The sequence below is a fragment of the Emys orbicularis genome, chromosome 1 (genome assembly GCF_028017835.1).
Source record: "Emys orbicularis isolate rEmyOrb1 chromosome 1, rEmyOrb1.hap1, whole genome shotgun sequence".
NCBI classification, from domain to species: Eukaryota; Metazoa; Chordata; order Testudines; family Emydidae; genus Emys; species Emys orbicularis.
This window is the reverse complement of record NC_088683.1, coordinates 75,187,941-75,215,070: the sequence shown is the minus strand read 5'-3', so window position 1 is coordinate 75,215,070 and position 27,130 is coordinate 75,187,941. Positions and strand designations below refer to the sequence as shown.

The 27,130-nt window shown below is 38.9% G+C and overlaps 1 protein-coding gene across 2 annotated transcripts in view; it reads right to left on the bottom strand.

The window, feature by feature from the left end:
• The window catches only part of NAV3 (neuron navigator 3), a 363,920-nt gene that overhangs the window by 19,361 nt on the left and 317,429 nt on the right, over positions 1–27,130 (bottom strand). For both annotated transcript variants that reach the window (XM_065423439.1, XM_065423440.1), the window contains exons 21-27: positions 26,118–26,141; positions 23,840–23,917; positions 10,006–10,089; positions 7,916–8,027; positions 6,360–6,481; positions 5,771–5,791; positions 4,424–4,596 (exon numbers count right to left, since the gene is read on the bottom strand). In XM_065423439.1, coding sequence (XP_065279511.1) covers positions 4,424–4,596; positions 5,771–5,791; positions 6,360–6,481; positions 7,916–8,027; positions 10,006–10,089; positions 23,840–23,917; positions 26,118–26,141 — 614 coding nt within the window. The remainder of the gene's footprint in view (positions 1–4,423; positions 4,597–5,770; positions 5,792–6,359; positions 6,482–7,915; positions 8,028–10,005; positions 10,090–23,839; positions 23,918–26,117; positions 26,142–27,130) is intronic.

Below are 27,130 nucleotides of genomic sequence, written 5' to 3'. Positions count from 1 at the left end.
ACTATATGGTTCATGCAGGATCCCAGACCACCACCACGAGAAAGCCAATTTGGTACAGTATGTGATCTACCTGATGGAGAATTTGGAAACACTGAGGGCTTTTGCTAAAGAAAACCTGCTGAAATCCCAACAGAACCAGAAACGGGCCTGCAACCAAAGGGCCAGGATGTGAGAATTTGGGCCCAGGGAAAGGGTATTATTGTTGCTATTGACCTTAGATTCAAAGTGACTGACCAAGTGGCAGGATCTATTTGAGGTGGAAAGAAGGGTGTAAGGGACCAGGGTTAGGCAGTCGCAGCTGGGCTGACTCTGCCTGCCAGGGACAGAAGTCGCTAGGCCAGAGTTAGAGGAATCTCAAAGCCAAGCTCTGTAAACAAGAGTCAGGGTTGAAGTCAGGCTGGAGTGAGAGACTGGAGATCAGAGGCAATACCAGGTTAGGATCATGAGGCAGAAGTCAGGGTCAAAATCAGGCTGGAGTCAGAGACTAGAGATCAGGGGACAAGGCAATGTCTGTCATAGTAACAGGTCAAGATCTGTGTGGTTGCCCAGGCAACTTCCTGGGACAGCCCCTGGGGTTAAGTAGGGGCACTTGTCCAATCAGAGGGCCACAGGGTTCTGTCACTTTGGGTTTCGTGAGTGGTACTTTCTGGAGCACCTATTCTCCACAGTGCTCCCTGTATGTGCTTCTAAAGGGCCTTCCAGTGGCACTGTGGAAATATCAACCACCCCAGGCTCTTCAGATCCAGGTTCTAGTCCCTGGATCCTTACAAAAGGTGGGGGGTGGTCAATTATGAAATCTACCAGCCAGGGGGAGGAAAGAAATGCAAATATATCAAGTGAAACTTCTAAAGACTTGGGGGACCAAAAAGGCCTTCTCATAGCACCTTTCCCCCCACAAACCTCACTAGATCATCCTGCAAGCGCCATGATGCAGGGCCAATACCAATGGAGGGAGAACTCCAGCCTGAACAAAAACAACAATTATGATATCTGATTGAAGCCTTCCCCTCAGTATTCTCAGTGCTGCCAGGAGGCACCTACCATCACATGGACACCAAAGTAGGAAAAAGGTCCAAGAAAGCCTTTGACCCCTTCCATTGAAAATTTGAGAGATAGTCCATCAAGAACTGCAGGCCATGCTGAACTCAGGGATGGTTGAGGAATCCCATAGTGAGTGGATACCCATAATACTTGTGCCAAAAATCAATGGGTCAACACAGATCTGCATTGATTTCCAGAGTGAATGCAATATTGAAATTAAATGAGTACCCATGCCTAGATAGATGAATTGCTGAACAGGCTAGGAGCTACCAAGTATATATCTGCTTTTGAGCTAACAAAATGTTATTGGCAGATTCCTCTGACAACCAAATCACCAGAGAAGACTGAATTTTCTACCCCCTTTTGGTGTCTACTACTTTAAGACCATGCCATTTGTTCTTCACAGGGCCACAGCTACCTTCCAACGCCTAATGAACCAAGTACCCATGGATGTTAAACTGTGGCATACAGTAAAGATATTGTCATTTCTAGCAATGAGAGGAACGATCACCTAAAACACATTACCACATCACTGCCAGCCCTCAAAGAGGCAGGAATAATGGACAACTCTGCCCAATTTTGACTGGCCAGCTGGGAGGTAACTTACCTCCGCTATAAAGTAGGTGACAGGTGTCTGAAGCTGCAGATTGGTAAAGTACAAGCCTTGGACCAATGTCCCATGCCAACCACCAAAAAAAGCAAGTGTGTTGCTTCCTGGGCCTTTCAAGCTATTATAGCCTCTTTGTATCAAGTTTTGCCACCATTGTGGCCCCCCTGGCAAATCTGATAAAAGACACAAGCCCTAAGAAAATTCATGATCTGAAGTCTGCGACAAGGCATTCGAGATGCTGAAAGGTCAGCTAAGTTGGGAACCAGTTCTCTCAAGCACAGACTTTTCCAAGATGATTCATACTGTAGACTGAAACCTCAGATGTGATTCTTGGGGCAGTACTTTTGCAGGACTTTAGAGGGGAAGAACATACCATTCTTTACCTTAGCAGGAAGCTGTTTTCCCAAGTATCCTACTCTGTCACTGAGAAGGAGACCCTGGTCATGAAGTGGATCGTAGATGCCTTACAATATTATTTGTTGGGGAATCGTTTCCTTTTAGTAATAAACCAGACACCCCTCCGTTGGCTGAACTTGATGAAAGATTCCAACCCTAGGATCATGCAATGGTAGCTTTTCTTGCAGTCCTATAGTTTCCAAGTAATTCACCAAGCAGCAAGGGACCATAAGAACATGGAGTTTTTTTCACGGGTAGGGGAAGAACAAGGATCCATAATGGTACCCCAGCACTGAACTTGAGGGGGAGAGCATGTGATGGGGTGTATATACCCTGCACTAGAACTGAAGGGGGTAAAGAGCAACTCTGGGCCCAGGTGACCCTACCCAGCCACCCCACCCATCCATACTGGAGAGTATGCTCGAGCTGGAGGCGGAGCGGAAAAGGGAGCCAGACAGCTCAGAAGCAGCTTGATAGGGCAGGGAGAGAGACCCCTACTTTGGGAGCTCCTGCAGAAAGGTGCTGCAGAAGCCTTTTCATTGAGAGAAAGAGGTTGCCTGCTGAGCCCAAAGGGGCTGAAGGTTCAATTATTCTCTTTTTCCTTTACTACTTTGAGGCAAACTGTAAGACTTTGGTGAGAGAGTGGGTGGTAGGAAGTGGCCCGGGGAGACAACCTGAAGGCACTCCTGGGTGTTGGACATTGGTGCCTCTTATAGGGCTGGAGTCTGGTGGAGAGGGAGGGCCCGGGCACCCTTACCAACTCCCCTCCTTACAGAGGGCACAGAAACCCTCACTTCCAGACTCTCCCTTGAGGGAGGAAGGAGAAGGTAATGACTTTTAGAACCCCACAGCTGAGACTGGACACCCACAGGGGTCAAAAGATGGACTGAAGGGCCTCCCCCCAGTCATGATGGCAGGGGACCCCATATCTTCCTTGGGATTCAGTCACCCCGAGGAGAGATCAGACTGATTGGTGACCTGACCAGCGGATCTAGTCAACACCCACCCAAAAAACAGACAAAAACAGGGTGTGATTGTGGCCCAGGAGAAATATTGGAGGTGGGGTGAGCAGAGGCCTAGCCCCCTAACCAGCAATGCCATCAGCGATTATCATCCTTCCCAGGACTCTTCAGTTTAGCACAGAAAAGAGTAACATAATCTGATGGCTAGGAGTTGAAGCTGGACAAATTCAGACTGGCAATAAGGTGTAAAATTTTTACAGTTAGAGTAATTAACCATTGGAACAATCTACAACAAATTGTGGTGGATTCTCCCTTACTGACAATTTTAAAGCCAAGATTGGATGCTTTTCTAAAAGATCTGCTCTAGGAATCATTTTGGGGAAGTTCTATGGTCTGTGTTATACAGGAGATCAGACTAGATGATCACAATGGTCTCTCCTGGCCTTGGACTCTATTAATTGTTCTAGATGGTACATTCAGTGTGTTTAGCAGTGAAGGGCGGAGAGCAGATGGAATGGTAGTTAAGAAATAAAGGAAATCAAGGGTGGTTTCTTCAGGTTGTGGGATCCTTGACTATGCTTTTTTCTTTGTGGAGAAAAAGCCAGCATAGAGGGAGGGAGATATCGGGAGAGGTGCTGAGAGTAGAGGCAGGTGCAGGGAGTAGAGACAATAAGCAAGTGAGATTGGTGTCAGCGACGGAGGGAAAGAATAAAATGGAGCTGGTGAGGAAAGGTGGTGGGAGAGAGGACGAGGGAAGGAACGGAGGGAAGCCAAAGTTAAGCTTCTCTTTTACCAGTCAGCTAGTTTGTGTGTGTGGAGGAGGGTGCAGCAGAAGGAGAGAATTTCAGGAGGGAGTCAAAGTGACTAAGCGGCTGGTGTTGCGGATGTAGGAGTCAGAGTGGAGAAATAGTGTTGTTTGACTGAGAATATCACAGAACTGGTGGCGCAAAGAACAAATCTGTAGTGAAGGATGTCCAGCAGTTCATGGGATGTTCTCAGAAGGGGAGATGGAAAGGAGCCAGGGGGATGGTACATGACAGCAACATAGAGGGGGAGAGTGTTGTCTGATGGAGCATTGTTCAAAGGAGAGGGTGGAGCAGAACACTGCAAGAAAGACTGAGAAAAGCCCAATGCCCTCAACACAGCCATCTGGGGATGACTTAACACAAGGGGTGTGAGAGGAGGAGGAGGAGGGGCTGTGCTATAAGACAGCGCTGCTGCAGAAGCAGTGGTTAAATGGGGGATGCAGGTTTTTGTCAGAACCAGGAGATGAGGGATGGAGAGAGAGAGAGAGAGATGAAAAGGTTGTCAATGTTGGTGATCGTATCTGAGATAGAACTGGGCAGGCTTAAAGAGGTCTGTTTCACAGTCCAGATATTTAATAAGAGCAACTAGTATAGAAAGAGAGACTTACGCAGATGCTGACTGTGATGGTTTCATTGACAATGTCCCACAGTCCCCTGAGTTGTGGGGCAATTTGGGTGATGATGGAAGAGATGAATCGGTGAGTTCCTCTATGTCGGAATGTGAGGAAGGAGGCTTGGTGGACTTTTTCTTTCCAAAGGCCTGTTTGAATGAGCTTCTTAGCTGGAGAAAAGAGAAAGAGAGAAAAATTACTTCCCTTGCCTCTCTGGATTTGTGCAGCTTCTGTTTTGAGGAGTTAGTTTGCAGATGCCATCCTAGCCACTGCCTGAGGTCAGTATATAGAAGCAGGGTATTAACATATGCAACACAGTATCTCTAAAGATATGATACAGTGTTTTTTTTTTATTAATTCAGCGCAGCGCAAACTGAATGCTATGGAAAAAGTGCAGGATCAATTGCTTTTGCTAAGGGGGTGCTCATTTAAAACCATGAACCTCCTGTGGAATTCCATTTCCATGGCATTCTCTTCAAGGTGACTGGTTTTAAATAACCACTTTGTATCTAGAATACAGGCAGACATTGCTGATATCAAATGCTAAAAGTATAAGACAAAATCCAATTGATGTGGTTTGTAAATTTATTTTTCTATTAAGAGTTTGAATTGTAGAACTATTCAAACATATAATTTGCTACAGTTAGGATCAGAAGCAAGAAAATTTAAGCTGTGATATAAGTTTTGCCCTTTAGTTTACTGTTGAGAAGAACATTAGCTGAAAGGTATGTATTTTTTTATTGCAGTTGTGTTTAAAGTAGCAAGTTCTTCATATACACAAGCATTGCCTTTTCTCGCGAGAAGCTCTTATCCATTATTGAAAAGGGACAGAATAGCCAAAGAGCCATTTATTTCAGGAACCAAGAGGACAACAGTTTTGTTTGCAATGAATTTTCACATTGCAATTAGCCCATTCATTGATAGATTAGTCTATTCAGAAGAGTAACTGATATTAGGAAAAATTGTGCTTTTCCTCAGAAAATTGCTCTGCTTAAAATTGTATAAAGCTTGATGACAAACTGATCCCTCTACAAAACAGTAAGGCACTTAAGCACTTTACTTCAATGGTATAATTGGAGAGTGGGGAGTGTGACCACTGATCAAAGAAATATTATTTAAGTTCTTTCCAGCTCATGATTTTTAACAAGAAAGAAATGGATTTTGGCTACACTCCCCCTTTCTACATTTTAAACTTTGAGATTAAAATGAATAGACAAACTGAGAAGACATACAGGATAATCTGTTTTTAGAAGGTACAAAAGCCTACTGCCAAAATGAATAGCAATCATGCCAAGATAGGGTTCTTTATAAATGCATGCCAAATTTTCCATGGTTTATATTCACCTCACTTCCTCTAGAGTTCACCTTGCAGAAACATGAAAGAGTGGGGAATTACAAATCAAGGGAATGAAGGCTGATGAGTATTTTAAAATATTACCTGCATAAACATTTTTTAAACAACAAAAAATATTTTTATTATGTATAGAAAATATTTCAATAAAACGTTCATACTGTGTGATATCTTTGTGATTTGTTTGATTAAAAAGCTTTATTTCTCTAAACATTGTATCTTGTTCACTGTTTGAACTATTAACAGATTTCAGCTCATTGTTTGGTAACATTTTTGAGTCAATCCATTTTACTAAAGAAAATTAAAACAGTGTTATCAAAGCCCAGTCATTTGTTTGATCATAGCAGCTATTTTAATGTTATATATTTATTTTAAATTGATCCTGACTGATGTAAACAATTTCCCACTGGTGATCAACAATTTCTGGCTTGCCAGTAACATCACACTGTGACTAGGTATGAACTGCTCCATATCTCTCTGGCCCCACAAGGATATTGTAGATGAAATGGGCCATTATGCTATTCAGGAACGAGGAAGCTACATAATATCTAGGCGATGGGTTTAAACCCGCTGAGCACATACCCAGTTTTTCTTTTTCTTTTTCTTGGAGTCAGCATCATTACCGCTGCCAATGCTTGAATGGCTTGTGGCACTGTTGATGCTGGAAACACTTTCTGAGGAATGTTGTCGTCTTATACGCAAATCTAAAAAAAGAAGAAGAAGAAAATACTGTATAAACCATCTGTCCATCTGTGAGATGGACTCTAGTTTCAATATAATAACCATACTTACATTTATGCAGCACCTTCTTTCTCTAAAGGATCCAAAATACACATAATATATGTAACCGGCATTGATGTTTTTTCTAGGCCTGATTCAACAAGGCATTTCAGCATGTGAGTAGTCCCATTGAAGTTCACGGGCTACTCGCATGCATAAAGCCAGGCACAAGTTTAAGCATCTTGTTGAATAGGAGTCTCTCACTGAGGAGCCAATCCTGGACAGCAATCCGTGCAATTGGACCCTTATATTTAAGCAAATCCTTGTCCAGGATTGGGGACTAACTATGTTACAGTTCAATTGCTTAAATAATTTTCAAAGCACTGACTTATTTCTTACAGAGCTGTTGTCTGAAAGTCTGGACACTGTTTTACCCTTGGCTGAATTGGATTTTGAAGCAAGATGCTACTCCCTGACATGCCACCCTGGGAATCAGCAACCAGTAGTTTATTGAAAATACAACATAATAAAAGACATGGAAGGTGAAGGATATTGGAAGTGTATAATAGGTCAGTGAGGCTTTTGGTTTTATTATTTTTTTAAGTCTCTAATAGGCATACCCTAATTACCAGAATATATACTCCTTGCATACACCCCAGAATACTCAGAGGAACTACTTTTTAAAGGAATTATTCAGAAGTGCTATTTTCTAGAATTAAGCTACATTGTATTTAAGACATTTAATAAAACAGTCTTGGGCTAGTTGTTCATAAATAATGCTACTTATAAAAAAAGATCAATGACATTTACAAAAAGTCACCTTCGCTATCATTCTTTCTTCTCTGGTTATTCCTTTTCTAGCTGTTGCTTAACAACATGAATGATACTGCACACCTTTGCAATATATGGTTTGTCATGTGATGTCTGTGTAAATTACAACAAAAAGAGGATTCAGCATCTGGAATTCACTGGGCTGAGCTGGCACCTTCTGTGCACCCCCTGAGCTACTGCTCAATCCAATGCTGACGTCATGGGTGCAACAACATTCAGAGCTGCAATTTAGAGTGGACTTCTAACTTCTGGTCATGTTTTGCTGTACTGTTTCTGACATTTGATTATTGTTTTGGACTTGGACATGTTTTATACCCACAGGTGTACTGAAAGGGTTAACTTTCAGCACTCAGCAACTGATTCTTGACCATACAACTTTGAGAAGTCTGGGCTCCAAGAATTGTTTGGCTCATAGGTGATACATGCAAGTTTTCCAGCGGTGGAAACACCACAAATGTGACAAACACTGACTCCAGAATTCTCTCATCCTTGCCACAGATACTGTCCTCAAAATAAGAGAAAACCAGCAGCTTTGCTCTTCTCTGGGGAACAAATTAGTACTTACTTTTACAGTGACAAAAACATACCTTTGTGGGCATGATCAGGGCCATTCAAAGCTCCCTGAATAGCAGCCTGCGCAGCAGAATTCTGGGCTTTCAGCATTTCAATGGTTTCTCTTAGTTCTATAAGCTCAGATTCCTGTGGGAACAGCCGAGAGAGTTTCAAAGTATATAACAAAAGAAAAGTATTTTTCCACGATACAAGAAAACTATAAGACATCAGTGATCAAACTGAAGTCAGTGGGCTCGCACAAGGGTAAAATTAAGTCCCAGATAGACTATATAGTTTCTCTCAAAAATATTATATTCAGCTAACATACTCTCATTTTCACTCATGTGACTTCAAATGCTGTGTAATGATGATGTTTTAAGAATGTTTAAAACAAGATTGGATGTTTTTCTAAAAGACACATTCTAGGAATTATTTTGAGGAAGTTCTATGGCCTGTGCTACACAGGAGGTCAGATGATGTTCCCTTCTGGCCTTAGAATCTATGAATCTTATGAAAAAAAATAAAATATTTTAGCACTAAAGATTGATCTAAGAAAGGATCTCCTCTGAACATTCATTACAATGTTCAAAGTCATTATATAGCCTAAAGCATATCAAATATTCTCTTCTACACCCCTTAACTTGATAGATGATTCTTTAATGGATGAATTCCATCCTCAATTTGTATATCATTACCAAAAACTCTAAACAGTACATAAAATGTTAAGCACAAAAACCTGCTCTACAACAATAGCTATGCAATTTACAGAGTGACATTGTTCCACTTCTCTGCAATAAATTCTACACTGGAATGCACAGTCAATTTTAATTAAAACTAGTTTTATTACTGCTGCATTAAGAATCAATCCTTTTAACTCTCATTTTATATAATGAGGATTAAAGCTGCTAAAGGAATTTAACCTCAGTGGCAGAGGAAAGAGGAGAAGGAGCAAAACATGCTCTTAAGTCTCTGGGAAAATGAGTTTACTTATGAACTGATTTGTTTCAATGTCACCATTTTAATCTCTTCTGGATAAGGGGCCTTCTGAGGGAAACTAGACTTTACAAAAGATTTTTAAAAATTGTTTTTAACATAAACTGTTTAAGAACATTTTGCTTAATATATAAAAAAGTCACCAAAAATGCTTTTTGTCATGAGATACTTCAGGGCCAGTTTTGCCACCCTTACTCACGGAGAGTAGTTCCTAACTTTGTAAGCAGTTCCACTTAATCAAAAGGAGGCCAGACAGTGAACCACTACTCACATTGACTTCAGTGGAGCTACTTGTATGAATAATTGCTTACCAGCGTGCAAAGGGTTCAGTCTGGCCCAACGGGAGTACTTGCTGAGTAAGCGTCTGCTCACCATAAGTAAGGATTGCAGAATCTGACTCTGGGAGCTTCAACTTGCAAGGTGCTGAGCGTCCTGCTGCCAATCCAGCAATGTATTTAAGTGCATGGTTTGCTTTAAGACTCTGAGTAGCCCATTGTAGTTAGTGCGAATACTCAACTATTTAAAGTTAAGGAAATGCTTTGCTGGATGGGGTCATGGTGCTCAGCACCTGGCAGAATCGGGCCCTACCACAGCAGCTCCTTTAACTGGTACCATGCGTCTGATTACATATACTAGGTATTAGGTTTTGATATTTCTTCCCCTCTAAATAGCAAAATCAAAACCAAATCTGTTAGACAACAGCTTGGTCACATTTCATAAACATTTTCAATAGGGTCATTTTTCTCTATTTAAAATCCTTTCTTTTGCCAAATTTTTAGTATTCTGACAATGTTGTCGGATTGGAATGAAATACTCCAATTGTTTATGATCAGCCTTTGTTGAAGAATCTTTCCATATGGATTAAACCAAGAGTCACAAATGTATTAATTAAAATCTGGAAATGAAAGATTTTATCTTCAAACCATACTGTGATATTGTTAGGGTAAATCTGATGCGGCACAATTTAATTCTTATAGAGCTTTATGAAGATTTGATTGCAATGACCAGGAAAGAAAGATGTGTCTGTCTTGTTGTCACCGCTGTCCTTTCTTTCATTTTTTTAAAATTTAAACACAAACCCTAAAATAATCTGCTATGTTCCACATTCAAGCGTCTGCTTTTGTAAGTGTACCTTTTGTTCAGCTGTCATTGTTAGGCTCTGCAGTCGGCCGGTCATATTTCCTAAGCTCTTTTCAAAAGCTGCTACTAGATGAGCCTGTGAAAGAAATCGAAGAAAAACATTTGAAATGTCACTAGTGTATGAAATGGACTGAGCAAAGCTTCCATGGTACATAAAGTATAATTCATGTGTTTTGGCTGGTCTAAAAAAATCTGTAATCTGTAGCATGCAGTACTTTCTACTTCACCTCCTCGCTTTCTCCCACCCCACCCCAACTGCCACAGCATTTTCCATTTTTCCAGGCTCGGTTTTATCTTCTCCAACTCTTTAGTTGCAGCCTTCAGAACATTAAGTGTGATTTGCTTTTCTTGTCACTCTGGGCAATAGAACTTCCCCCTGACGTTACTCTTTCTCATTACTGAAAATAACAACAGAAGGACTCAAGCACTCGAATTTAAAGAAAAGTTCTAAGCTGTCAGGCTCCCAGATACAAAGCTCATCTAGAAGAGTCCATGGAACCAGACTATGGAATGTGTCTAGATACTGTCATGATGACCTTTTAAGATATTATTACTTTGTCTATTTCTCTAATACAGCAACACTCTTCTGAAAGTGTCAGACATTTGCAGAGAGCCATAATATAATCTTATTCCTACTGGTCTTTATAGTGGGTTGAGTCTGCATATCTGTCCTTGTGTTGTTTTAATATAAAGGCACTGATTTCTTTGAAGTTAGATGCCTACATTTTTCAATGATGCAACAAACAGAAATTGAAATTCAGCAATGCTTTGTTTTAAAATGTTTAATTCAAATTTTCGAAGAATACCCAACACAGACTATATTCAAGAAGTATTAGGCTAGACACACTCGTTATTTGTTATGTATTTATTTGTTTAGATGAAGAGTCAATTGTCATGGCATCTAAAATGTTACAGCTATTAAACCCCCAAGGAATTGCAGGAAAAACATGTCAGTGATGTTATTAACTTTTTATGGCTGTAAGAGTCACTTAGAAAGAGAAAGAGTGTGGCCATGTTTACAGTTTCAGAAAATATTCAAATGGAGGGATTTCTCTCTAAGAGTTTGTAACAGGGCAATGGACTGCTATTTCCACGGAGGTCTGTAGGATTCACAAAATCCACAGGTCTCTTTGCTTAACTTATTTTTTTCTGAGGGATTGCCACTTAACTTACACATACTGGCAAAGCAGAGAAAAGGGCCAGGAGGACCTTGACAAGATGAGAGAGGACGAACAAGATATGGTTAAAGGAGAGAGGTTCTTTTACAAAATGTGAATTCATTGCTCCTGAAAAGTACCTAATTTTAAACATTATAAAATTTGTCAAACGGGAGAGCACTCCTGAATCAAATACATAGGGTGGGAATTGAGAATACAGTACACGCTAGAATTATGGAATCTCCTGTCACAAAACCAAATAGTAAAATGAAAGTAACTATAGGCAAAGTTTTCAAATTTAGGCACCTGTACTGTGTTTCCAAAACATGCACACCCAAAGTAGACATATGTGTATGCAAAGAGATTAACTGTGCTTGTTCAATCACCCATTTATGTGCAAAATTAACTCTTTGGTGCATACAAACATATATGCTACTCAACAGCTTTTTCAGATGCAAGTTCTAATTTTTTTGTGAGCACAATTATTAATGTTGTTCAAATACATTCAGGTGTATTTAGTTGTTCCCAAAATCTTCTAGGTATTGTCCAAGCACACAGAAATAAATAATTGTGTCCTGAAAAGTGTACAATCTAAAACAGATTAAGGCAGATGAATGGTGGGGGAAGAGGATACAACACAGAAGACTTTGTTTGGCCCATGTCAAGGTATGCTGTTGGGACGTGAAAGGAACCTCCCAAAACCTTGCTCTGCATATTATTTCTCATAGATGGAAGGATATTATGCACCTGAGACTGGCTGAATCAGAACTGTTTTTTTGCAGGCTGTAAATTGTTTTGTACATCTTTTAGAGTGATGTAAGATTCTGCAACATCATGTAAAAGTCTGTGTTATAAGCAGACATAGAGTTATAAACAATAATTTAATTATTTATGGTAGTAGTAGTCAAACAATCTGCTTTCAACATATGCTCAAGGATATATATTCTATTTCATAACTTAGCCTTAAGCTTGTCCTGAAAAGATTCATGCCTGAAGGGCTAAATTTTTATAAACATGAGCCTAAGTGTACATGGAAAACATGTAGTTTCCTAGGGATTAATCAGCAATTGTGTATACAGATATCTGTTTTGCATATTTGGCATGCATTTATGAAATTGTCAGCCTAAATTATAGAATACAGTTTATATATATATATATATATGTGTGTGTGTGTGTGTGTGTGTATACATATATACATATATATTAGGGCTGTCAAGTGATTAAAAATATTAACTGATTAATCGCACGATTAAAAAAATTATCGTGATTAATCAGGCTGTTAAACAAAAAGAGAATACCATTTATTTAAATATTTTGGATGGTTTCTACATTTTCAAATATATTGATTTCAATTACAACACAGAATACAAAGTGTACAGTGCTTACTTTATATTTATTTTTTTATTACAAATATTTGCACTGTAAAAAACAAAATTCGCCTAATACAAGTACTGTACTGCAATCTCTTTATCATGAAAGTTGAACTTACAAATGTAGAATTATGTACAAAAAAATCCTGCATTCAAAAATAAAACAATATAAAACTTTAGAGCCTACAAGTCCACTCAGTCCTACTTCTTGTTCAGCCAATCACTCAGACAAATAAGTTTGGTTACAATTTGCAGGAGATAATGCTGCCCAATTCTTGTTTACAATGTCACCTGAAAGGGAGAACAGGCGTTTGCATGGCATGTTGTAGCCGGAGTTGCAAGTTATTTACGTGCCAGATGCGCTAAAGCATGTCCCTTCATGCTTCAACCACCATTCCAGAGGACATCCATCCATGCTAATGAGGGATTCTGCTGGATAACTATCCAAAGAAGAGTGGACCAACTCATGTTCATTTTCATCATCTGAAAATGTCAGATGCCACCAGCAGAAAGATGATTTTCTTTTTTGGTGGTTCGGGTTCTGTAGTTTCCGCATTGGAGTGTTCCGCTTTTAAGACTTCTGAAAGCATGCTCCACACCTCGTCCCTCTCAGATTTTGGATGGCACTTCAGATTCTTAAGCCTTGAGTCGAGTGCTGTGGCTATTTTTAGAAATCCCACGTTGGTACCTTCTTTGCGTTTTGTCAAATCCGCTGTGAAAGTGTTTTAAAACGAACATGTGCTGGGTCATCATCCAAGACTGCTATGACATGAAATATATGGCAGAATGCGGGTAAAACAGAACGGGAGACATACAGTTCTCCCCCAAGGAGTTCAGTCACAAATTTAATTAGCACATTATTTTTTTAATGAGCATCATCAGGTTTGAAGCATGTCCTTTGGAATGGTGGCCAAAGCATGAAGGGGCATACGAACAGGAGACATACAGTTCTCCAAAGAGTTCAGTCACAAATTTAATTAGCACATTATTTTTTTAATGAGCATCATCAGGATGGAAGCATGTCCTTTGGAATGGTGGCCAAAGCATGAAGGGGCATACGAATGTTTAGCATATCTGGCACATAAATACTTTGCAACGCCGGCTACAATAGTGCCATGTGAAAGCCTCTTCTCACTTTCAGGTCACATTGTAAATAAGAAGCAGGCAGCTGTATCTCCCGTAAATGTAAACAAATTTGTTTGCCCTAGCCATTGGCTGAGCAAGAATTAGGACTAAATGGACTTGTAGGCTCTAAAGTTTTACATTGTTTTGTTTTTGAGTGTAGTTATGTAACAAAAAAATCTACATTGGTAAGTTACACTTTCACGATAAAGAGGTTGCACTACAATACTTATATGAAGAGAATTGAAAAATATTATTTCTTTTTATCATTTTTACAGTGCAAATATTTGTAATAAAAATAATAATATAAAGTGAGCACTGTACATTTTGTATTCTGTGTTGTAATAGAAATCAATACATTTGAAAATGTAGAAAAACATGCAAAAATATTTAATATATTTCAATTGGTATTCTATTGTTTAACAGTACGATTAATCATGAGTACATTTCTTTAAGCTAACTGTTAAAGAAATTAACTTAAAAAAATTTAATCGTGATTAATCGCGCTGTTAAACAATATATATATAATTACAGTGGAGATATATATACATATATATATTACTTTAAAATCAGAATATATACTGTTTAAAGTCATCCTTGATGTTTTGGAAATAGCACAACTTGATTTCTTACACTAATCTCACACTCTCATGTCAGTTAAAAGAAAACAGCAGTTGCCTATTAAAACCACCATTTGTTTTTAAGGCCACTTTCCACTTGAAAAATCAGCACTGTATTATCAGAACAATCCAGGCAACTTTACCTTGTTTTAATTCTCTTGAATATGACAGGTGACTCAGCATATAATCAGAGCTGAAGTAAAACATACTCTCATAGAGGAACTACAGCCAATTTTCTCCTATTTTACATTTGTTAACAGCAAGCTAATGGAGTTTCTCCATTCATTGCTTCATGAAAAAATCTGTGAATAGTTATGCACGCAGTTTTCCATGAGTATAACTCTCAGGTGTCAGTTTGTTTGGTGTGCGCATGCAAACCACAAAGAGGACATATAATTGTTTGCTCTGATTATACATAATTTATACCACTCTTTCATGATTATGCTGTAATAAAGTACAAGTCTTTGGAAGGTAATTGGGCATATTTATTATAATCTATATCTTAAATTCAGAGCTACATATAGTATAATCTTTAATTTACATTGCATGTCTCTATGAATATTTAACCAGAAGATTATGGGAAAAATTAAGAATTGAAAAGTTATATTGTCTGATATAGATATATCATATTGTGGCCTGAAAACCTTTGGAAAATGATAGCTATGTCACAATCATGGATATTTAAAAAAAAAAAAATTAGTCTATGATAGAATATATTTTTTTCCTTGCAGTTAAAAATTCCATAATTTTAAAGCATGAGTGGAATTGCATCTGGATGATGATGGATCTCGCCTGAGAGACACTGTCAGGAGTATAAATAAGACTGGGTTTGTGGATGTTAAGGGGGTCAAAACATGCTCTTTAGTTAGTTATTTCATAAACCTCATGAATGAGAAGCAAGCTGTATGCTGAAAGTAATTAGAGAATTATATTTGTATTGAATAATATTTACTTTTATTACCTTTGTTGTCTATCACAATAGAATAGAGTAATGGCCTACCAAATAAATAAATACTTTTTTTAAAATTCAAAGAGCTAGACCATGCAACAACTTTAGTGAGCACTTATTTAAACAGAAGTCAGTGGGACTACTCATGAACAGGTGTCAGTGGGACTACTCTCACTGGAGTGACTAAGGATAGTACAATCTAGCCAGATTGTTCATTGGAAAAGACCTCTCAGCTTGATTAGCCAAACCACAACTGAAATGTGTAATGCCAGGCAACAGTTGCTCTACAAAAAACCCTTTTTAATATTTAGAAATTTAAATGAGGTACCTATTTTACACTTTTGAATTTCCAATTAAAAAAACTGAATAATAATATATTTTTGATATATTTGGGTGAGGAACTGAAATCATCCATAATATGGAAAAAGAGCCATTCTTTGTTTCTTATAAAATAATATTTCTGAACAGAAATACTTAAAAAACGTATTTACAATCAATCCTTTGCATCTCAAAAGGCTTCGTTGATTATGAAGTTGGCTTCAGTTACAGTCTACACATTTAAAATAATGAGTAAAATACTCTAGAATAATTAGCATAAATGCCACTTATTTCAACACAAACATGCTTATATTTTTACATTTTTGGTGCAGTACTGGTACTTGAAGTGATACTTTGGAGCCATAGTTAAGGAATTGCATAGCCATTCAATATGTTGTTAGCAATATTAAAAGCATTTCTAGAGCAAAGTATATCCAAATATTATTCATTTGTAACAAGTTATACAACTAATGCCATATCTACTATACAACCTGATGTTGCATTCTTTGCATCTACAACTCCCTTGGAAAGCAACTGGAGATGTGGGTGCACAGGATGTGCAGAATGAGTCCCACAATGTAAGAAGACCAGAACCTGATTTTAAACATTGAATTTTATGAGATTCTTGGAAAATACAATCTTGGGTTTAATGCCCACCTTGAATGTGATGTCTATATACCCAAGGCTACGTTTGCTTACATTCTTTATAGCTTGTACTGCTCTGCTCACATTTATAAAATAAAGATAAGTAAATAAATTTCCTCCCACCTGACATGGCTGAATGAAAGGATGTGAGAGAGGCCACAAGGGTTCTGGCTGATTGCAAGAAGCGACTGTACATCTGGTGACCTTTCCTGCTCGCCTGCTGCTATTATCTTGTTGTTTGGCCGTAGGATAGTGGTTCAGGGCTGGCCAAACAAGAGTGTTAGCCAAAGAACCCCCTCTGCTTTCTAGTGGCATCCTGGGTCTACTACAGTTTTGCCGTCATGCACCCTTCAGATTTATACAGTACGAGGCATTGATCAAAGTAACACTGAAAACACAGGGGAGGACTGAAGCTCAGGCTGATGACTGGAATCTGAGCCCTTGTCAGTCAAGCAGAGAGTTTGCTGGTTGGATACATTTTGAACTAAAAGCTGCCCTTTCTTAATTAGTATTGAGATTTGCCCTTTAGTGGCACAGGACCAAGCAACAGACTAAAAGCCAGAATCTCAAACTACCTGTAAATTAAGCACCCAAGCAGCAGCTGGACTCTGCGTAGGTTTAATCACTCACAAGTAAAACACTTTGGAGTTTATCAAATGAGAGAAATAGATGAAATCAGAGTGCTTGATATAACAGAACTTGCATAACAAAAGTAAACCCAAACAAGCAAAACTTTTAACAAGGGTTTCCAAATATTTGAAGAATGGTCTACCTAGTAATTGACAGGCTTCAACCCGAAAACAGAAAGCAAAGCCTTGGCTAATCTGATCATATTTCAACTTGTCAATTCTTGTAGCAATACATGTACTGCATAAGCCTTACCACAATGCTTTCATGACTAAGCAAATGAAGGAAAAGATGCATAATAATATAGATATGAAATGAAAGACAAAAATGTTCACTCCGATAGAGTACTTTTGCTTGACTTTGCCAAGAGAAACTTTATACAGTAAAATAAGTTGGGTAGGTAGGTGAGGAGATAATTATTAATGATGAATATTAGCAATAGGTTTTCCTCCCCAGAGCAGAGTGAGAACAAAGGGTTGCATATTTTCCAGATACTGAAAGGACTGGGAAATTGGAGGCTCAAGGACTGAGGATCAAAAGATGGATATTTCCACAACAGGGATATCTGAAATGGTTAAACAGTGTCCGGGCCAATAGAATACAGGAAACTCTCTCATACAACATTCGACTTGCTGTGGCCCAAAAGTGAGAGGTAATGTGTGACAAAGACCCAACGTGAGGGACAGCACAAAATTCTTCATGCAGGGAACTGAAAATGCTGTGAGATTCCTTCTTTTAGTGTAACTTCTAGAACACTGACTGGTTCATGATTATTTCTGCTTTAAATAACTTCACATTTCTGTGGAATGTAGGTAACTTTGGTATCAAATGAGTGAAATGAAGGAGATTTGTCAAGTATGCCTTGGAGCTTTAAAGATGTACAACTAGAATTCTGTATTTATTTGATAGCTAAAACCTGTGTTTACTATGATGAAGAAAGGGTCTAACTAAAATGAAAAGCCTACCTGAGTTTGTCATATGATAATTAATTTTAACTATATATAAAAAATTACCTTTAAACTAATTTGCAGTATTTATATTGATTTTTTATTCTGTGAACAGAATAAATCTCACAGTCCAGATAACAATTACATGATTACATAAACTATAATTTATTGAAAACATAAATCCTTCTGTACTTTTTATTAATAGTAAATAAGATCTGATAAAACATCCCCAAGAAAACACACACAACACACTTACATGTAGCATATCAGAAAGAGGGTCCCTTTGATTCTTTGAGTTTATAGGAAGCTGTTTTCTATTAGGCTTTAAATCTTTTATACCAGTGATAAGAGAGGGAAGCAACCTAGGACTGGACTTAATTCTGACAGTGATTTTCACCAGACAGATTTGTAAAATATATATCTTGTGACAGCATGCAAGAAAGTTGCAGTTATAAGTAATGGTTGCTTTTCATCTAAGATCTTTTTAACCAATAAAGAGTCTAAATCCCCTATTGATGCATGGAGGATATGAAACCCCTGAGTTTCATGCACCAAAAAAGTATAATTTTGGGAGGAATTCCAGATGTTGAGGGGTTTGGAAAAAAAGGAGAAGTTTCTGTGGGAGGTTTTTTCCTGCTGCTAACAGGATCTCTTTTAAAACTGCTCACAAGTTTAGAATGGTATAAGCAGTTTCCATAGAGATGGATTAGTAGGCAGGTGACACAGTCAAGAGAGCATGATAAATTTAGTTTAGCACATGGATATCACCACTACACATGGTGCGTATCTGCATACACAAATACATACTCTCACACAAAGATTTACATATATATGTACATACAGACAAATATAGAGTCTATGTATTTACTGTGCTACTGGGGGTGCTATCCTTCCCATGAGACTAGAGGTCTTACCACTTGGCATTCTTGTTATACACACAGATGCACAAAAGCGCTGTGCAAATAATTTGTTTCCAAAAAATGGGGGGGGGGGGGGAGATCATTTTGTGTCAAACAAAATTATTTTTTGTTTCATTTTCAAGTTTTTTTCTTTAAAAAAAATTAAATTGAAGTAAAAATCTAAACAAAAAGTAATTTTGACTAAAAACACCAACCTTATATCCCCTTTCTTCCTTGCACTGGCTATCTGTGCTACAGGTTGTAGCATAGGAGGGGGAAGAGCCACTGTCTCCCTCATCCCTGTGCAAGTGAGTGGGAGAGGGTGGGGACTGGGTAGAGCCTAGACCAGGGATCGGCAACCTTTGGCACGCGGGTCGCCAGGGTAAGCACCCTGGCGGGCCGGGCCGGTTTGTTTACCTGCCGCGTCCGCAGGTTCGGCCAATCGCGGCTCCAACTGGCCGCGGTTCACTGTCCCAGGCCAATGGGGGCGGCGGGAAGCGGTGCGGGCCGAGCGATGTGCTGGCCGCGGCTTTCTGCAGCCCCCATTGGCCTGGAGCGGTGAACCGCAGCCAATGGGCGCAGTGATCGGCCAAACCTGCGGACGCGGCAGGTAAACAAACCGGCCCGGCCCGCCAGGGTGCTTACCCTGGCGACCCGCGTGCCAAAGGTTGCCGATCCCTGGTCTAGGCTCTACCCAGTCCCCACCCTCTCCCACTCACTTGCACGGGGATGAAGGAGACAGTGGCTCTTCCCCCTCCTATGCTACAACCTGTAGCACAGATAGCCAGTGCAAGGAAGAAAGGGGATATAGGCTTTACTTCTCCCACCCAAACATACTGGGTAGCATAGATAGGCTTGCTTGTGGGGTATCATATGCTGCTTCGGGTATCAGACCAGAGAATGGGAGAAGACAGGGAGGCAAATTGTGACTCTCTGAGTGACAATCTGCTTCCTGGTCTTCTCTGGAGCAGTGCTGGAACATGCTGGAACACTGGTTCAGTAGTGGAAGGAAAAGTGTCAACTAACGAATCACCAGTATGACATCCTAAGGCATCCTTGTTTTTTTCATTGTCTGTTATGTTGACCTCCCATCAAAGTAAAGCTCGAGCCCAATACTGTTTTTCTTGTAAGATATGAAGGGGAAAAAATCACAGCCCAAGAAGGTGTCATTCATGCTATAAATCTCAGTGGAGTAACCCAACAACAGCAAGCCACGCTGAGGGATTCCTAATGTCATCAGAGAATCATCATTTTCCCAAAGCTACCACACACTGGTACCTGAGAATGCACAGACATTTCCTTATATGAATGGAAATCTCTGTAGGTCTAAATTTTAGTCATCCCAGAATTCTCAGTACCTCTAGGTTTTAAAGTAAGTAAGGCACTGAGTAGATATAGTACATTCTTAATGTATTGTGTTATCACACATTATTAGGGAAGCACACTCCAAGTAAAATGTACAATAATATTATCTCTCAAACATCTCAACTTTCACCAAAGATGGTAACTCTAGCTATTTCCTGAACTGCCTTTAAAAACCTCACTAGATTGTACAGCCATTATCTGGTAACTCTGAAACCATAGTAACTGCACACAGTACACACAGTGCTCACATTCCCTATATTGCATTATCTCCTGATAACACATTCAATAACTCATGTCATTTCTGTATGACAACTGGGAGGAACAACAGGGAGCTCTATGTGAAATAGCCCAGTTTCCATTAGTTATAGATCAGCACTGTTATTGCAGCATATGAATTCCACTCACAGTTTTATAATGTTCTCCCCTCCACACCTATCTATATTTGTACTGCATTCATCACTGTGGTATCTTGAGTACCTTACAGAATTATATAAATCCTACAGAGAGTCTAAATTTGCATCATCTCTGTGGTCCTCTTCCTCTTATTCTAGGAGAGGTAAAAATTTTAAAAAGAAGTTATTATCATTGCTATGATGGGAGAGCTACATTGAAAAGATAGAACTTTAGTCCTGTCAGAAGCATTTGGTCATTTTAGCTCTTACAGGAAGGATCATTTTACGGCTTATTACAACAATTTGTAACACACCACACTGCCTGTTACTCTTAATTTCCCACTTCCAACCCTTTATGCATAACAATCTAACTCACAATTGCCCACTTCATTTCAAGTGACTGCCTCCAACATGTGTAACCCCTTCTACTTAACAATCTGTCCCAACTCCTATTTAGCTCAGACACTCTGCTTCCTTCCCCAGACCTGAAGAAGAGCTCTGCATAGCTCGAAAGCTTGTACCTTTCCCAAGATAAATTGATCCAATAAATGTTATTACCTCACCTGCCTTGTCTCTCTCATATCCTGGGACCAACACAGTTACATCACTATAAACAACGAAGGGTCACCACAGTTTTGAACCAGCTGCTAGGAAAGCTCTGTCATCCCCTCACACTACTCTTGCTCTTGGTGATCGTTTCATTGTTCCTGAGGAGTGCACCTGTGGTGGCTGGCCTTGGTCATCAAGGAAGAGGGAGTTCCTGAGATAACCTGGTGCAACCGATGGAGGGCTTTGAAGAGCAAAGCCAACACCTCAAATTTAAACTGGCATTCCATAGGGAGCCAGTAATTTCAAACCTCAAACTTAAACTGGTATTCAATGTGTAATGACCAGGATGATGTGCTCCTGCTGACTGGCATTGCTTGACAGGCAAGCTGCTGCATGCCGTTCCAATTGGATCTTGTGTGCGTCTAAGGTTTCATGGCTAGGTAGAGCTCATTACAATAATCTGGAGGACACAAATGCATGGATTATCATGATCAACTCTATTGCTATGCGGATGAATTTCAGACTTCTAGACAATCATAAGTGGAAGGTACTTTTTGCAGCTCTTGGAAAGTACCTCTGCAGTGTCAGTTATGTGTCCAGAAGGAACTCAAAGCCACAAAGTGTTTTCTTCTGAGAGTAATGATATTGTGTTGACCAGTTTTCATAATGCGTTTTATTCTTCCTCTGGCAAGGAGTTCCACAGGTGATTGTGCACTGTGTGAAAAAAATACTTCCTTTTGTTTGTTTTAAACCTGCTGCCTATTAATTTCATTTGGAGAACCCTAGTTCATGTGTTATGAGGAGTAAATAACACTTCCTTATTTACTTTCTCCACACCAGTCATGATTTTATAGCTCTCTATCATATCCCCCCTTAGACATCTCTTTTCCAAGCTGAAAAGTCCCAGTCTTATTCATCTCTCCTCATATGGAAGCCGTTCCATACCCCTAATCATTTTTGTTGCCCTTTTCTGAACCTTTTCCAATTCCAATATATCTTTTTTGAGATGGGGTGACCCCATCTGCACACAGTATTCAAGATGTGGGCATCCCCTGAATTTATAGAGCAGCAATATGATATTTTCTGTCTTCTTATCTATCCCTTTCTTAATGATTCCCAACATTCTTTTCACTTTTCTGACTGCTGCTGTACAATGACTGGATGTTTTCGGAGAACTATCCAAAGGGACTCCAGATCTCTTTCTTGAGTAGTAATAGCTAATTTAGACCCCATCATTTTATATGTATAGTTGGGATTATGTTTTCCAATGTGCATTATTTTGCAATAATCAACATTGAACTTCATCTGCCATTTTGTTGCCCAGTCACCCAGTTTTGTGAGATCCTTTTGTAGCTCTTCGCAGTCTGCTTGGGATTTAACTATCTTGAGTAGTTTTGTATCATCTGCAAAGTCTGACCACTTTCCATGGTTAGGTGCAAGTTGTCCTCTAAGCAAATACCACTGTCTCTGTGCCATATCCTCGTGGGAAACCTAACTGGTATGGGTCTAGGACACTGGTGGAGCACAGGTGAAGTTAGCAATGGCTCTTCAGTTTTTCAGTTTCTCTACCCAGAAATTCAACACAGGAAGATAGCTGGAAAATTTTGGTTGTGTAAAAACTCTTTCTGGAGAACTGGCTGGACAATTGTGTGTTTAGCTATGCTGGAAAGTCCCTTGATATTAACCTTCACTTAACTCCATATATAGAACACATATACTGTAAGAAAACCATATTGTCTAAGGAAGCTACCTGGATAATTTTCTATGCCCCCCACCATCATAAGATGACACTTTACATTTTACTGCATGACAACGACAATTACCCTACTTTAGTGAAAGCCATATTAATTCATTTTGCAGAAGTTGGAAGAAACACAAAATATATTTCAAACACAGTACTTACTTCAATATTTATTTTTTCTTCTTTTTATAAAAAATTGATGATAAGGTATTTATTCGAATTTTCCAAATAGAGGATTTTGGTATTTTTTTACTTAGTATACTAATATAATAAATCTTCAAAAAATTGTATTGTTTTATTGCAGCTGATATGAGTTAACTGTCTCCTTTGGTGTCTATATCATTCAGTAAGGCAGCACCGAAAACTGCTGTTCAATTTTTAAAAAATGTAATAGATGTACTCTGTAGCAGAAATTTAATATCCATCACAAAAATGAGACTATCATTATTGCTCAGACAAGCAAACAGGTGTTTTGAGGACTTGCTGGTTTAGGTGACATATAATGGAATACAGGGTCTTTCACCATTGCTATAGGTTGCTGTTTCATATCTGTCTCTGACCAGATATGATTCAAGTGTTTTACATTCCACTAGTTGTTCAATAACCCATAAAATGGATTGGTGGCTTCATTTCATTGGGCTTGATTCTGTCACCCTTACTCACATTGGGTAAAATGAGACTATTCAGGTACTAAACATGAATAAGGGCAGCAGAATTGGGTCCTTAGGGAACAGGTATCACATCACAAAATAAGATTACAGCTTGTACTCTTGTTGACAGTATCAGAAGAGACACTAAAGACTGAGCAGCATGGAGACTGCAAGGCTGTAACACCAGGAGATGAACTCTTCCATTTCGGATCAAGCTATTTGGTGGGATGCCCGTATTGTACCTGTTCAGTGGATATAGGTCCCCAGACCAACCTTATCTGTGCATTATAAACACATTGAAATAAATACATAGTTAAAAGGACCTCAGGTCTCCAGGACTATGATTTGGGCACCTTTCACTTGCACTGAACTGAAAGATTATGGTACATCTTTAAGAACTTATTAGTAGACCAGCAGATTTTGGAAGTTATTTGTTTCAAGAATTATTTACAATAATAAAGCAAAAACTACTTACATTTGCTGAAAGCTGGGATGTGAGGGTGGCAACTTTTTCCTGTGATGCAACCAGTTCCCTTCGGAGTTTATGAATTTGCTGGATTGAGAACAGATAAACTCATATCACATTTTTGTTTCATCAGCTATTTCATTTCCTTTATTTTTTCTTTAGAGCATCATTAATGTTTTACAGTATTGTAATTCCATATATATGAATTGTAAAATACTCAAAAAGCCAAATTATAAAATCATAATAGTTTGGCATCTAAACTGCGCACAGAGCATTTGTGCATGTTTCCATTGTACACTCAAAGGCCCCATTTATGGGAGCTCTTATCTGATGTACAAATTGGTACTTACAGTATGTGCACAATTCCCAGCTTGAACATGCAAATGTGATGTTTGGAACCTAATTTTCTAGGCCCTAATTTTTGAAAATGTGGCTCGATATATACAATATCATTTGTACCATCCCTTAATAAAGCCTCAGGTCCTGAAAATAGAAGAACTTGATGCACTCACGCCAAGAATTACTATACGTGCTATAAAAAAAATGTCCCCTGCATTCAGTGCAATATAATTGTATGCCCTCTTAAAGCCTCATATGTTTTAAAATACTGCGGGACAAATATAACAAGTACATTTAAATTCTTCTCCATACTTTCAAGAGTGAAAATAAATTCAGCCCAAGTCTAATGTTTCTTTTTAGGAAAAACACTTGCCTCAGAAAAAAATATTTTTATGCAATGCACGAGGATGAAATTCACCCAGTACAGATATTCAGCACAAAGCCTGTGCATCACTGAAACCCCACTTAACTCCTATCTGAGAGCTCAGCTGGCACATAGGCCTCTAAATCTCTCTCAGATTCTCACATACAATGGATTCCTCCCCAGCACAAAAGTAAGATGGGGAAAGCCAGGCAAGAAAAGTGAGCACACACATATCATTTTCACATTAATGCTTACGTTTATAAAGGAGATTGCAGTGCTTTAGTGAGGTGATTCCCATGAAAATCAATAAGAAAGATATTGTGCATGCTTTAAAAATCGATGAATACTCATATATACAAAGGCTAGTGTGTGAACCAAGGATGTTCTCACTGGTGCAAAGCAAGGGACATAGGTTACTAAGCTTTCTCTTCATCTGGACTGTTTTCCCTTCCCCAACCTCTCTCCCTTGTTTTCAATGCCAATTACTCCCCTTTTTGTTTTAGCTACGCTTGTAGCACACTCCTGCACCTACAATAGGGTGGTTCTCATGTTGTGCTATTCAATACCCCTTTTCCCTAGAGATTGATAATGTCCACGAAACTCATCTTCAAGACACAAAGTGACAAAAAGAGGGGCGATTTCACCTCTGTGCACTGGGAAGTGAAGTATGTAAAAATGCCACCTAAGCTGCTGTAAGTTAACAGTAAATCCTCTGCTTTATCTTTCATAGAAAAGACCCTAGAAAGTGTTAGGTGAAATCAATATGAAATATACTGTGGGGCAAGAGAGGATATGCTTATTTTTCTCCCCACCTCCACAGTATTTCATAAAACCTTTTAACAAGTGTCATTATCAACCCTTTGCCGTATATTAAACATTTTAAGTGTGGAAGAAATGCAGAATGATTGCAGGAATCAAGGAAGGTTTAAGAAAATGTTCCAAAAAAGTGCGTGTCTGTGTGAAGTGGCAGCAGGATCCTTGGTGCCATTTTACTACCGGTGCTCCAGCAGAAATGGCACTAATATCTCCCTTTGTGTAAGGCTATAATTGGATCCAGCTGCTGACCTACCCTTGTTACTAGTTCATATAGAATATGAGGAGAGAGTGGCTTTTTTCCTACTTCAGAACTGATTTACATGTGGTGACAATCTGCTTTTCTCTAAAATTCATCAACATGGACTGGTTCAGTAATTTAGCACTGTGCAACATGCTATGATGTGGGTGATACAGGCTCAAGAGTGGACCTTGTTTTCTTGCTCCCAAGAAGAAGCACTTGCATTGATCTGCATAGATGCCTCTGGCTCAATAGGGAACTGTACTGATGAGGTCTGAAAAGAGACAAATCCCGACCCCTTCTGCCTCAAGGTTGAGATACTCATTGACTCTCTCCACCTTTTTTGTAACTGATCCAAAAATTCTGCAGCTTGAGGACTAGAAAACCATTTGTCAGCACAGCTGCAATGCATTTTTAGCATAGTGTCTTTTTTTTGCAGCAAATCTCCACTTTGTACCAATACTGTCAACTAATGAGCTCTAATAATACTACTATACAAGCATCTCATCACACTGAGGGAAGATTTTTACCTCTGAATGTGCCTTTTCTTCTGCCTGCAAGAAGAAAGAGAAAATAGCTTTTTAAAAAAACAGAATAAAATGCAGTATAATAAAGGTAACAAAAATAGCAAGAAATTACGTGTCCCAATATAGCTGCACAAATAATTGAATTCAAATTTAATAAAGATTTGTAATAAAAACAGTGAATTAACTCCTTTTGCCCTTACTGGGAATAACTCAAATTGAGTACAAATAAAATTTTGCCTGAGTAATGACAGCAGGATCAGGTCTATTAGAATTGCTAAAATATTCTTAAGAACAGTAGAAGAACTGCAGTAACAACAACTGCAGTTATAAAACATCAAGGAAAGAGTGTGTGTGTGTGTGTACATTGATACCACCACCAAAATCACTAGAGGAATTACAAATGTTTTACGGTAAATCAGGCGACCCATCTAATAGAGTAATATATATTACAGTAATATTTAGCAACCATTTAAAATCAACATTTACTAATGGTTATGAAAATATGTTATCTAAGATACTGTGCTACTGCCAAATACAGGCCTTAGAATATGAAACAGTGGCAATATCTTACATTCCACTTTGGAAATGTTGACTTTTTAATGGTGACCACTGATAGGGCATTTAGACATGAAGATGCTTTCTAAACAATGATCATGAAGAGAAGTCATTCAAGGAACTCAAAAGAATTCTGTACTTCCATGAATACTATTGTGCTTGTGGAATGAAGCAACTGAAAATGCCACATGGGGATCTGATGTAGGGTGCTTCATTTCTGGGCCCAAAGCAGTTGACAATACTATGGCAGCCACTGCATATCTGGCAAAGGAGGAAGCACATCCTCTTGTAATTAGATGACTCCCTTTGGCCAAAAAACAGAATGGAGCAGTAAGCCATACCCACTCCTCAAAGGGACAAGTTCCAGAAAACTGGTCTTTTGATGCTAGGTGAAGGATGTAAACAGAAGGAACGAAATGGGGTTGTGGAGGCAATACCAACTTGTAAACTATAACCTGTGA